This window comes from Lathamus discolor, chromosome 9 (assembly GCF_037157495.1).
Source record: "Lathamus discolor isolate bLatDis1 chromosome 9, bLatDis1.hap1, whole genome shotgun sequence".
Classification (NCBI taxonomy): Eukaryota; Metazoa; Chordata; class Aves; order Psittaciformes; family Psittacidae; genus Lathamus; species Lathamus discolor.
Window position 1 is genome coordinate 11,789,962 of NC_088892.1, and position 14,311 is coordinate 11,804,272.

The 14,311-nt window shown below is 39.6% G+C and overlaps 1 protein-coding gene across 4 annotated transcripts in view; it reads left to right on the plus strand.

Annotated features, from left to right (window-relative positions):
• The window catches only part of AFF2 (ALF transcription elongation factor 2), a 371,177-nt gene that overhangs the window by 330,795 nt on the left and 26,071 nt on the right, over positions 1-14,311 (plus strand). For all 4 annotated transcript variants that reach the window (XM_065689682.1, XM_065689684.1, XM_065689680.1 and 1 more), the window contains exons 12-15: positions 1,633-1,757; positions 7,737-7,971; positions 9,886-10,025; positions 10,582-10,645. In XM_065689682.1, the coding sequence (XP_065545754.1) occupies positions 1,633-1,757; positions 7,737-7,971; positions 9,886-10,025; positions 10,582-10,645 (564 nt within the window). The remainder of the gene's footprint in view (positions 1-1,632; positions 1,758-7,736; positions 7,972-9,885; positions 10,026-10,581; positions 10,646-14,311) is intronic.

The window sequence follows — 14,311 nt, forward strand, 5'->3', positions numbered from 1 at the left end:
GTGGTGCTTGCTTATGCTCCTGGTGAATTTAGTCTGTATTGTTTTGTTGTATAAACAAATGTGATTCATAGAAATGTGATTTGCTTAACTAGCTACTTTCTCTACACAGCTACCTGAAAAAGCAAATATATTTTAAGGCGTTATCATGTGTTTTGTGTCATTTATGCCCAAGGGTATCCTATCTTGTGGGGTATGACAGGGTATCCTATCTTGTGGGGTATGACAGTGCACTTCAAACTAAATGTGTTTTTGGAAAAAAAAACTGAAGTTTTATATCCTAAATGAATTTTTATAGTCAGTTTTTCCAGCTGGAATGGTTGTGCTCTGGTCTGTCTGTGAGAAGTCATCATAGCATGGGGGTTTTTATACCCCAGATTTTATAAATTATTGTGAATGTGACTTCAGCTGTCTGTTGTAGTGGATTTCTTGAAATCCTGATTTTGAGCAGTCCAGTGGTACAAGAGAGTTAACTAAACAAAGACAGACAATGCCAGGCAGACACAGGGTCTGCACCCCTGCCTACATGAGTCACTGCACTGGCTCCTTCCCTGTTGAATTAAGCAGAAATAATTACATGAGAAAACTCAGCAGGTTTTTATTTAATTTATATTCTAGCTGTACAGTAAAGGCAGATATGTAAAAAAGAAGGAGGAAAGAAGAGAAAAGGGATGTATAAATGTCCATGCTTATGTGTATGTATAAATACACTAGGGTGCATAGTAATTATGCAAAAAACCTTCTTGCCAGGTACCTTAGTGGAGTGTCAGGATGATGGAGACGGAATCTTGGCTTGTATTGGCAACTAAACTGAGGGCTCCCAGGAAAAATAACATGGTCATGAAAAATGGAACCTCATAATTTGAATCAGAAAGTAAAAAAATGAGGAATCTCACTCTGGGACTGTGCAAACATAAGTTACCCTCTGGAACAGCCTATTCAGTTGCTGTGTGATTCTTCCCAAGGGGAAACAAGCCAATTAGGGTGACTCGAGGGTGTATCAGCAGTTAAAACAGGGTAGGGAGAGCCTGATTTCTGTTTCTAAATCATGCTATTAAAAGATTTATTGTAGCCATCTACTATAGGGCTCAAAGGCTGATACGAAGGTTCCAGTGACAGAACAGTAATCAGCTTTGCTTGTATCATCCTAGTTCAGGCACAAAAGTCATGCATCAGGGAATCTTTCAAAGCAAATTTTAAACCAGCTGTCGCTGTTAATGACTACCCCAGCTTGGTACTCCAGTCTTCTAGTCCTGTGAGGAATACTTACTCAGGGAAGTTTTCCCATCAACTTCTATTAAGTCAATGAGTAAAAGCTATTTACTTGAGTAAGATTTGGTGCTATTACGTCATTCCATCTGAATTATTAATTACATTCCAGTGCACTACAGAAGATAACTACAGCACATGAGGCATTTTGTTGCCTAATTATCTGGCTATGTCATTTGTTATATAACTTCATGTCTCATGTTTGGAGCACATTTAGCCCTGATTTCAGGTGACTTTCGTTTCTCTTAGACCAGTATTTTAACTGCTGCTACTGTAAAGGAAATACACTGAGATTCCTGAGCTCTTCTTAATAACAAGTGAAACTGTGCATGCTGGATCTTTCAAATTCTACCCTTTTCATTAAAGCAGACAGAAAGCCTGGATACCTTTGTTGAAAGCAAGAAACAGCGCCTGGAGGACTCTTCAGCTTCATGCCTACTCCCACCTTGTATCTCTCCAATACCGAATCATAGAATAACCAGCACTAAAGAGTAAGTTGGGTTTTTTTTACCAATAACGGTCATGAGGGATTTCATGGTACTGTTCTACAAATGTCTCTGCTGTAGACCCAGGTGTGGTTTACATCCCATAAGCGTAAGTGACCCGGCATCGCTATTCCCATCATTCAGGAAGAGGTTCCATGTGGTTTTGGATGATATTCGTTCATCCTTCTGATAGACCACAGGCATTCAGAGTGCTACTGCAATCCTGGTGGCCTCTTTTACCCCCATACTATGTCTTTTCAATATTCTTTATTGCCCCCATCATCCTTAACCCCTATAGCCAGAGAATCCTACTGAAAGCAGGCTTTATTTGATTGCCTGGAATTTATTTGTTTTAAATTGTTTTCATAAGAGACAGTTCTCTATTTTATTGAACAAAATAGTGACTTTGCTGTTCACTTCAGTGGCTTTTATTCTTTAACTGTGTGTACAGCCATGCCAGGGGTGACTAACCTTAATGTTTCAGACATACGTCCTTTGTATTTGATTACAGACATGTAACCAAATACTTTGTGCCTTTCAGAATGTCTTTGAGAGATGGCTATAATGCTTGAGCAAACAGGTGCCACATAAATAATGATTCTGATTAGTATAATCACAAGATTAACATTCTATAAATAACCAAAGAGTTCAATTCCCTTCTGTCATCAATTCTGTGCTTTTACAGTTTTGAGACGATGCATTTCTTTCTGCTGGGACAAGCAAAGGATCAAACCCTCCATGTACTTCTGAAAACAATTTGAGTGTAGTAGTATTTAAATTTAGACAAACTTCAAAGATTGTTTATGAAATAGCATACAAATTTTAAAACCCATAAAGAAGGTTGAGCATCGTTTTATTTATCCTAGTATATAAATACCAAGGACTAACTGAAGTCCTTGAGCTAAGCCCTCATTCTACCACTGAGAAACTCAGTTGGAGTCTGAAAATGGCAGATGAGTTGAAACTTACAGTGTGTTCTGTAACGTGTTGCATGTTTGATAAACATCATGATGGGTGTTGCCTGATTGTCATTGCTAGAAATACAATAAGCAGAGATATATTGCAGGGGTAATCAAGGATTATCCATCCCCAACACCTCCACAATCCATTAAAAAAATCCTTCTACTCTTGTTGCCAGCAAGCCCTAAGGATCCACCCCCAACCTGATGTTTCTTAATTTGAGCTTGTTTTCCAGGTCATTAATTTGGTTCCTTGGAGCTTGGTATTCTCTGTTAAAATATAATTGTGTCCATCAATAGTTCTTTCCATATGCCAGCTTTTCCTCTTGTCTACCTCAAGTTTTTAAACGACATTTTCTGAATTCTTTTTCACTTCAGTGATTGAGCCCTGGATCACACTGCATTTGTTATTAGTGTTTTCTGAGTTCACTTGAAACAAATGCAATATTGTTTGATAATTCAGGTCTTCAACTCCCAGCAATGTGCAACTGAATATAGATCAACATATTTCCCAGAAGATTAGGGAGCTGGCTGAACTGTGTGGTGACAAATTTCTGGAGAGCTCCACATTGTTTTTAAGTAGTCAGGAGTGGTTCTGTTCCTCAGAGGGTTAGGTAGAGTTTTAAGGGGAGGCAGAAGAAAGGGGAAGCTGAAAGTACACTCTTCAGGGGCATGGGGGAAAATAACACTTCAGTGCTAAGAGGTTGAAAGACAGGCTTTGCCATTTTCTTCTTTATTCCCAAAGGTTTTACATTTCTTTCAGAACTCCTAAATCTCTATGTAAGAACTTTGAGAAATCAGGGTGATTCAGCCACAGGCGTGATGGTGATGTTCAACCATTAAGAAGGTGGTATGTCCCACAGTGGATATTCCCATGTGGGAGGACCCTTAAGTCTCTCGTGTTAGAACTTCATCCCTGTGCCAACAAGCCAAGTTCCCCAAGGCAGCCTTCAGAGACTTTCATTGGGGCTTTTATAGATAGAAGAGTCTTTTGACAGGAAGACTATGACCTCTAGGCTGAAATTTGAGACATTCTGGAGGCTGCAGGAATCGGTGAAAGACAGCGCCCTTTTACCGTGCCTCCGCAGCTCTCACTAGCTCGCTGTCCATGCTTTAGACATTTGAATACATTTCCTCATAATCTTTCCCTAAATATATGTGCTCATAAAGGAAGCAAAGATGCACAATTAATTTTAAATGGTTGCATATCTAATATGGACAGTTATATGCCTAATTTCCACAAGTTTCTATGACTACATATACAATTTGAGTGTAGAAGTTTCAAATGGTCAATTACAAACTTAAAAGCTGTTCACACAAGCTAAGAGCTGGTTTGTATTATGTAGTCATTTCATAAGCAACTGGTTATCTCTCTGTTCCTTCCCTCACACACTCTGGAGCTGATGCCTTTTCTTAAATCTGACATGACACAATTATTCAAACAAATGCTACTGTATTTTCCTTGTTTCTGATATTTCATAGCAAGTGAAGGAATAAATGATACTGTGTTTTATTCAAGTAGTTAAAGCTGAAACACTGCTGTGAAGCTGGATTTTGGTCAGGTCAGCTGCTCACTTTGCAGCAGAGGATTATTTATGTATTTACCTACTTGCCAGAGCAATTTTAATTTAGGCATTAATTTTATGTGCTGCTGAATACCCTTTATATTTGAATACCTGATTGGTAGACCCAGTCCAGAGCACTGTTAGCCAGTGTTTAGCAGTTTGTAACAATGCAGAGTTATTTGCTGATGCAGAATGTCTGAATTTCAAACTGGACTCGTACCAGTGAAACATGCTGTCTAGCAGGCACACTGGAAATCTGTCTGAGGCAAGCGTTTCAGCCTGGTTTTCGAGATGTCCTGTTCCCTTTTGTTTGACCTGTAGTTAAAGATGCGCCTATACTTGGCAGCATATATTAGCCAATCTTTTGGGTAGTCACAGCCGTCTATATGCAGCATTTCATTGTGGACAGGGAGAGCTGAGGCAAAGAAAAACCAAGTGATTGGTATAGACAATGGTTTTGTGTCACTAATAAGCCAGAAATACCACTGAATACCACAAGGAGTGCATAAAGAAAAGGCAAAGAAAGGCAGCTTGAAATGTGAGAGGAAATGGAAATTTTCTCTCTCCTTTATGCAGTGACCTCTTGTTGTCTGCTTGTTTTCTGCCTCAAAAGAAACCAGGTTGGAAAAAAAAAAGCAAATGGTGATCCTTCTTGGTTTTTGGTAATTGGCCTTTTCAGTCACAAGAACTAAACCGTGCAGCCACAAGACCATCAGTTCTGCTTCTGTTTTTCCTTAAACTTTTATTGTGTTTCTCCCTAGATTTTATGTATAGTTTAACTAACAATCATGTCAGCAAATTAAACCATTGAGTCTCGGTAATTATTGCAATAAATTCATTCAAAATTAGTGATTACTGCAATCAAAGGCCAGTTTCTTAGGCCATTAACAGCCCAAAGCAAAGTGACAATCTTGTTTACTGCTGGTAACAACCTGTTTCATAGAGGTTATTGTTAACATAAATTCTTTGGCGTAAATCTTAGGGAGGTAACATTGCTAAATAAATTATTGGCTTACTTCCTTCAAAAACTCATAGGGTTAAGTGGGCAACAGGGAAAAAAAGAAAAGAAAAAAAAGCCAAAATAAATAGAATTATAACCATAAAGTATTAGGGTTTTGAATTCTATAGAAAAAAAATATCCTCATTTTCTTTTGTGGTTAAGTCTTCCCACGCACAGAATGACGTGTGTGCCAGAGCTGAGGAGCTGCGCTGAGGAGCTGAGGAGCTGTATGTTGGTTTCCTCTCTTATATTTAAGCCCAGAGAAGGAGATAACTGGTGAAGTTTTAAGTCATGGCACCTACAGCCACCTTAAGTTTTTCTGATACTACTCTCATGATGCCTCCACCTCTGTGTACCACTGAGCAATGTTGCTTCAATTACTTTACATATGCCTTAAATTTCCCTGTGCTGTTGTAGACTGTGTGCAAGCAAGAGTCCTGCATTATCCCTGGAAATACCCATGGGTGTGCTGAGGAACCTCACTAGTGGTGCAAAGTCAAATCCTGAAGGGGTCTTGGCCAATAGCACAAGTTTTTCTTCAGATGCTTTTGAGATCTGCCAGACATGGTTGCTCTTCGCTTTGCAAAGCTATACCAGGGAAAAAGGAGACTTCCACACACCTCCATGCACAGCGGCGCTGAAAACTGCTTTGCTGTCTGCTCCCACCCGTATGTGCATACTGGGGATTCCCTGTGTAGGATGCTCATTTTGGAGGCAAGGGGTTTGGATTCTGCTCCTGGGATTTCATTAACTGTCTGCTTTGCCTCTGCACGATCCAGTAATGTGCATGCTTTCTTGGGCATGCCCTCCTTTGGAAAACTCCTCTGGAAGAAGCTCGGTGTTACTGTGCTATAGCTGTGGTAAATATGTCTGAGTTCCAAAATGCCCTTTGGGGGTCAGAAAGCTAACAGATGGGGCTAAAAGTGAGAACTTTTTGGAGGTAGGTCCACATGCATATAAAATCAGTCTCCTCAAAAAACTGCCAGTCTCTTCCAATGTGGTTACTTTCCTTTGATCAGGACCATGTGTTTTCTGATCAGAACAGGATCCATACCAGTCCTACTGTAAGGCAACATGAATTTCTGTGCTTATTTGATTCCTTTAGTCTGAAGATCTTTAATATCAGAATTTCAAATCAGATACTTTTAACTCTGCTGCACTCCAAACAGTTTTGATTAGAAGAGGTATAAAACCTGAAACATGGGGAGCTTGTTTGATTTTACACATAAGCTAAAATAGTCTTCTGTCACCAGATTTTGTATCATATTTTTATATTCCCCAAATGAGCAAATGGGAAAGACCAAAGTCAGTGTGGGTCCTGATACTGTTGGCAAAACTGCAAAAGAAGCCAGGCTGGAATAAGAGAGCTCCAGAATGAGGAGCAAGGAAGCTTGGCTTGCCTTCCCCTCTTTCCCTGGTTACTTTAAGGCAAAGTAGATGTGTAATTCCTGACACTGACTGAAAATGACTGGGAAGGAAACATAAATTCTTTGTGACTTACTTTGTTATTGAAATTTTGGTCAATAATCATGAAAAGTAAATGTGTAGCACAATATTAGATGTCTAACAAAAGATTAAAATTCAGGTTATCTTTATTGACTGAGCTGGGACAGTACTTAAAATAAAAATCTAAGAGTAGATTAACATGTTAAACAGCAGGGTGTTGAGTTCTGTTTTTATCCTTTTTGATGGATTTGAGGGGAGAAAGGTCTATGAGGTTTTTTTGGTTTTACTGTGTATCACAGCTGCTACTTCTAGCCAGCTAACAATTTCTGTACATGAAACAGACAATAAATTATCCTATTACTTGAGCTTTCATGTCAAAACCACATTCATTTTCTGAATCACGTTCAATTCATCAACCAATATTTGCTCAAGGGCTTTTACCAGCTACAGTGTATCGTTTTAATATAGTGTTGAACATTGGTTTTATTCTAGAAGTCAAATAATTATTATCTTGTTATTGTTATGGTTATCATTTTGTAGTTGTTATAAATTATTTTTTTGGTTCACGTGCCATGTGCTGTTATGCTTTTTGCAGAGGTTGCTTATGTGGGCCCTAATCCACCTCTTAAGAAGATGTGTAATGTTAAACACATAAATAGTCATACTTGATGTCAAAGGAACTAACCCCATGCATAAAACTTTCCAGCACTTTGCTGAGTCAGAACCTCTGTGACCTCTTAAATGAAGACTGACTCAAATTAGCATTTAAATTGGGTGCAATTTATACTAATGCAGTGGAAGTTGTCCTCCAAAGCAAGAGGTTTCTGCAGCCATTGAAAAGGCAGAGGTAGCTCTTCTGTTTTCCCTGCCTGTTCCCTTTTGACTTAGCTCCTAGGACATGGGGACTGCAGGACATATTTGAGGGTAGAGCTGGCTTCTCAGTAAATATAATCCTGGTGCTATGGAGGATTAACCAAGGTTCTTGAAATGCAACTGGTTCTTATCTGTGTCCTAGGAGCAGCGGTAACTCAGTGAAAAAGGTGGCAAAGAAAAGAGAAGAGAAGCTGTTCCCTCCTCCGTTATCCCCACTCTTGGATGAGCCTGTGCCCCGGCGGCACAGCAGTGACAACAGCTCCTTCAGCCAAGAGACCAACATCACAAGCACCTCTCAGACCAGCAGCTCTTCCTCTTCTGTTTCTAAACACAGAAAGAATGAAAATAAATCTTCTTCTAACCCCAAAGGAATCTGTGTAAGTAACTGACCTCAGTTGCTGGAAGTGAACAAGATAAAATTAACTTAGCTTTGTTCTGTTTGATTTTTTTCTTCCCTCTCAGTATCTGTTTTTAAATGCTTATGTAGCCCCGCTCAAGATCAACGAAAACTGGATCTTTGCAGAGCTGGGCATAAGCAACTCTTGTAAGTTCCATTTTTAGGTCAGCATCAGGCATTTACTTGGCATTGCGTATCGGTCCCAGAGCCTCAGAGGAGAGCTTTGCAGCCACCAGCTAGCTTCAATTAGTCCCTCAGATCTATAGCTACAACACACTCTTAAAAAATAAAGCTTCAAGAATTTTCATATCCATCACTTGAATAATTTCCCCAAATTCTCACCCAGTATTAAGTACTGTAGTTATACTGAATATTGTGGACTAAACTAAACAATAAAAATCTAACAAAAAACTACCTGTCCATAGCATACTCAACATGGAAATACCTTGTCTCAGGTTTGCAGGCTCCCAGCTTCCAGCAGTTAGGTTTATTTACATCTAATCTCCATGAATTATGTGTATAAGCTTTCAGATGCCATGTAAATAGTTGGCTTTTTCACCAAAAAGAAAAACCCATCATTCTGTTAGGGCCATCTCCTGTTCAAAGTTTTTAATATAGGCAATTTTTGCTTGCTTGCTTTTCACCAGATTCAGATGAGGTTTTTTACTGAAAATACATGAAAAAGAGCCAAGCCTAGAAACAATATAGCAAATTCAATTAAAAAAAAAAAGTAAAGTTTCACATCTGTTTGTTATCCCCTTTTAGGTTAAACAGGCAAACTTGAGGGTTTGGGCCCATTTTAAATAAACCCTCTTGCGTTTCAAACATATCATTTAGCATCAAACTGTATCTTGTCAAGTTTAAAAGACACGAGAAAATTCTGCCACAGAAAAGGACACGCATAGCCCTGTTTTTCACAGTTCGATGCTTCGTGAGAGGTGGTTACCCTGCACTGTAATAGTAAAACTCACAACTTGCATTGGATCATAGGTGACAAATCACTTCACCTTGTTCATTCATCCCTGTTGCTTTCTGATATCATTGTGTCACTTCAAGCTGTGAGACTAATACACACGCCTTCAACTGAAATCAATGCCAAAATGAACTGCATATGTCAGCAAATAAACAATGCTATGTAAGCAGCAGGGCCACTTCCTCTTGCTCCCAGCATCTCTAGTCAGATTTATCCTTGATTTATCTATTAACCTCATATATGACATATTTGTGTTCTAAAATATGTTAGACTTCTTTTCCTAGGTCATTGGTTCATCTGTAATTTAGTTTATCTGGCTGTGGACCTAGCTTGCAACTTGCAGTTGCCCGATTAAAAAGTTTCAGTTATGCTTCTGGTTTTAATCAGTGCAAAGTCACAACTCCTGACTTCTGCTTTCCATTCTTCTCTCTGTTCTGTGCAGCAAGGGTGAGGCAACCACTTCTTGCTGAAATCTGAACAGACTTTTCAGACACCTTACAGTTAGCTAATAATAATATAGAAAAATGGTTACATTAGTGTGGTACTCCTTGAATGAAGTTGAGTTTACATCCAGCCCTTCTGCATTAGATTTCCCCACTGTTGCTTTCAGCAGTGTTTCTAGTCAGTAACACTGTGGTATCTGGGCTGACTTCATCTAGGAGTGTAAGTTAATGAGTTCAGGTGATGGGTCAGAGGTAGAGTCATATTGCCTAATTAATCTAATAACCTTATGTTATAAAGGATAGAAGGGTGGTTTTGTGAGGTAACCTGGATGTAGTTGGGTATGTACAAGTGATAATTTGTGCCTTAGTCTTTTGTTTGGTTGTTGTTTTTTTTCTGAGGAGTGGATGTGAGCAATTCCGTTGTTGGAAGCAGTTTGCTTGAACTGTCAAGAGTTAGTAACAGTCCTTTTTGGTCTAGGAGGAAGAATCTCAAAATACACCAACAGCAAACCCTCTTCTTGACACCAGCCATCTAGAAACAGACATCTGGTCTGCAATGCCAACACTTTCCAATGGGAATTCTGAATCCAGAAGACCCAAAATAACATTTGATGATGTGTAAGTATTATTGGCTGTCTGTGCTAGCTGTGTGTTATGTAGCTGGGATTTTCGTGCAAGCAGAGATCCCAGTGAAAGCGATTATCTTTGATCATAACACTAGCATTGGGCACCTGTGTGGATAGTGCTGCACAAAGGCGTGCAGTTTTAACCTTTACAAATGAACTATTGCCACTGATTAATGAAGACTCAGTTGATAAATGTTTTTAGATCATGAATGTTGGTTCACGGTAATTCTTTTTTTTTTTTTTTATTTTAGCTTCTCTAATGGAAACTTTTTATACTTAATTAATTTAAAATATTCTTCCTTTTCCTCTGTTCAGCAAACATTAATGGGTCCTTTAGGTGGCCAGTTTCTGCAGCTAGTTATTTTACATTCTGGTTGCCCATAATATCTTTACATACAGCAGCTTTAGATTAATACCAGGTCAAGATGTAGAGCTAAGTGGGTGTATATGTTGAAATTGCTCTTGGAAGCAGTCAGCAATTTTCTCAAACAATGTTTGTCCAACTGTATGAAAACAAAGACTTGAAGTAATTGATTTTGTCTGTTTAGGCTTCACAATGCGGATTATTACATGCAGGAGGCTAAGAAGCTAAAGCATAAAGCAGATGCATTGGTAGGTTACCACGGGGGATTTTCGTCTCTTTCCGCTATGGAACTGGGTGTTACAAAAATGTCCATTCTGAATGTCATCTAAAGTCTCAGAAACCAAGAGGAACCCTGCTATTGGCTAAAGTATGCTTCAGATTGTACTCCATAAATACACTGTCCACAGCAAGTCAGACCCTGAGCACCATTCCTAGCCTTTAACAATTCATTCCCCCCCAAAAAAGAAGCTCCTTACAATAGGTGGTATCTCTTCTGAGGTGCAACAGTCATGCTGTTTATTAAGGATGTAAGATAATTTCATGAAGGATGATGTGTATTTGAAATTTGGTTTCCTATTCACTTTGTGCTTAAACCAAAAGTGCTGCAATATTCCATTACAGAAAGTTAAGAAAAGCTGATCACCCTCCACCCCATTATCTTGTGGTAAAACTGTTTGATATTTCCAATCCAATTGTTTAAAATTTGCAAGAATTGATTTTTAAATAGTACATTCATTTTTATTGCGTGCTTTTAGGCTGGTAAATAAAGACTCAGCACACTACTTCCCAAAAAGTTTTGCAATGAGGTAGTTCAATGCTGGGAAAGCTTTTTATCTCATTTTACCCAAAATGAAATTCCAGTAAGATTGACATAATTTTGCAAAATGTTTTGATTTTGATAAAACTACTTAATCTGGCAGATTATCGTAGCTTGTTCAATCCAAAATATTGCTAGCACTGAAGTGCCTTTAATAGTCATTTGCTTTGTAGGTAAGGACTTTGCTCCTGTACGCTACATAGAGTACAGAACAGCAGCTCATTTAGGCAGGCTTAGTGGAACTTGACTCCTCTATTTATTTAAAGTAAAATGTCCAAAATGGGGTGTAGCCATTCACTTTGCCCCTCAAAATCAGAACTGAAAAAGAACTGGGTAATTATTTACCTCTCACTTTATTATTTGGGGGAGGTGGAGTGTTGCATATATATTTTATCATTCCACAGCAGAGATTTTGTTCTTGGAAAGAAGTGTTTATCAAAAAAAAAAAAAAAACCAACAAACCAAACCAATCACATGCTATGTTTCTAAACACCAAACAAAAAGAAATTAAAATAAAATGGCTTTCCCTCTGCTCTCAGTGAGCTGAAAGAAAGTTGATCCGTCAGGCTGCCTGCTTCTGCTCTCCAGGCTGCCTTTTGACTTGGGGCACGATGTTACCAAGTGTGTTTGCAGTGGGAGGTGGGTTCAGTTTTTGGCAGCCTGCCATGGCTGTCAGTAAGTCAGCAGTCATCCTTCCTGACATGTCCAGTTACAGGAGGTGGCCTGCACTGATGCCTGCAGCCCAACTTAGCAGAGCATGTTCAGCCAGAGCCCTGACATCTGCATGCAGGAAGGGCTGGCAGAAGCAGACTGACAGCACCTCCCACAGCTGATTGACCTTTAAAGAAAATACACATGGTTCTGGCACAGGGATGCCTGCTCCACGCTAGCAAATATTTACAGGCTCAAGCTCCTGATGATCTCAACATGCTATGTCAATCCATTTCCCTCTGCAGCCTGATTCACTAAGAAAGTGTTGACCTGTCTCCCGTCCTCTTACCTTTGACTGTGCCTTGCGGAAGCAGGGGTTTTTCTCAAGCAGAACTAAGAGGAGCAGGCACAGCACATCATGCTGCTGCCTGCAGGCAAGGCCTTGCCTGTCACATGCAGTTTGACACCCTGAGTGCTGTTACAGGAATGTGGGACCATACAGTACAATAGAACTTGCTGGCAGACAGAAATACCTATGAACAAAGTATCCGCTTTTTCTTTCCACTGGTTAGGTCTTGACTTCTTTTTTTTTTCCCCAACCCAATACAGCTGCACACAAATTATCTCCATGTAACACATTTGCTGTGGAATCCCATAGTGTTAGTTGTCCCATGGAAAAAATTGCTTCTGGTTACTTGGTGCTGACATGACAAAGCGCACACGGCATTGAAAGATGTGTTGCAGTGGCTAGAAAGATAATGCATGTGACCTCAAAATGTGTCAGCAAATGTTAATGGGATTTGTGGCAGTGCTCTTTCTGAGCTTGTATGGAAAATAGATTTCTGGTGAAGGGCAGGCTTGGGGAAGAGTGGTTGCTTGGCAGAAAAGGACCAGGGGTGCTGACAGAGCTGAGCATGAGCAAGCTTGTGCCCAGGCATCCTGGCCTGTATCAGCAATAGCAGGGCAGTGATCATCCCCCTGTACTGGACACTGGTGAGGCTACACCTCAAATCCCGTGTTCAGTTCTGGGCCCCTCAATACAAGAGAGACATTGAGGTGCTGGAGTGGGGCCAGAGAAGGGAAATGAAGCTGGTGAAGGTTCTGGAGCACAAGTGTGATGGGGAACAGCTGAGGTACCTGGTGGGGAGAGGAGAAGGCTCAGAGGGGACCTTATTGCTCTCTACAGCTGCCTAAAAGGAGGTTGTAGTGAGGTGGGGTCAGTCACTTCTCTCAAGGAACAAGTGATAGAACAAGAGCAAACAGCCTCAAGCTGTGCCAGGGAAGGTTTAGATTGGATATTAGGAACAATTTCTTCACAGAGAGTGTCCTCAGGCATTGGAACAGGCTGCCCAGGGCAGTGCTGGAATCACTGTCCATGGAATTGTACAAAAACCATGTAGATGAGGCCCTCAATGATGTACTTTGGTGGTGGGCTTGGCAGTCATGTGGTAATGGTTGGACTTGATGATCTTAAAGGTCTTTTCCAACCTAGCTGATTCTATGATTTTGTGTCTTATGGGAGTGACCCCAGGAAAGCCTATCTTTGTCTGGATGGCAGTAAGGAGTCAACTAATGTGGATGGGCTGCTGCAGTGGCAACTGACTGTAGCATATGGAAGAGATCTTGGGGAGCTCACTCTGTTCTCAGCTGAGCTGTGATGAGCTGAAGGAATTCCACCTACTCTGCTGGAGTCATCATGGAGCAAAGGGCAGGATGTGATCCCATTTCTGGCTCAAACTGTGTGTCTGTACTAAATATGCTTGCAGCCACATTCCTTCTTTTAAATACCACAAAAAGTAATCTTTGGAAGACTTGACGCAAGGAATTCAAAGAATATGCTGAGAACTGGCCATTAGAATAGGGAGAAAATATTTAGAAATAATTCCCCTTTTGTGGTCATTTAAGTAATACCTATCACTTATACGAAGGCTTTGTATATAATCAGTGCACAAGAGAAGAACTTGAAATTGAAGGTATGCAGAGGGAATTAGTTGCAGAGATTGCTTAGAAATAGCCACAAAGGCACAAATACTGTTACCTTGAACCAATACTAAATGTTCTGCTTAATATGTTGCGAGGATATGCTTCCATTTTGTGAATGGAAAACATACGCTGATGCATCAAAAATATTTTGATAGAGACATACAAAGAAATTTTAAAATTTTTTAAAATATATTGGATCTCTTATATCAAACGCCACATTAGTAGGATTCTTACATCCAGCTATCAAAAATTGAAAATGTTAAATACTGTTATAAAATACTTACTATAAAAATGTCATATATAATATTCATTACACATAAAAAAGAAATCAGTGTGTCTAAGTCAGTTTAATCACAACCATTATGAGGGCTAAAACCTTTTGCAATAAAATCCTAGTAAAATAAAATATTTAGCAGTGCTATATTTTCTCCCTTTTTTTTTGTTTCTGCTCTTTCAATCATCA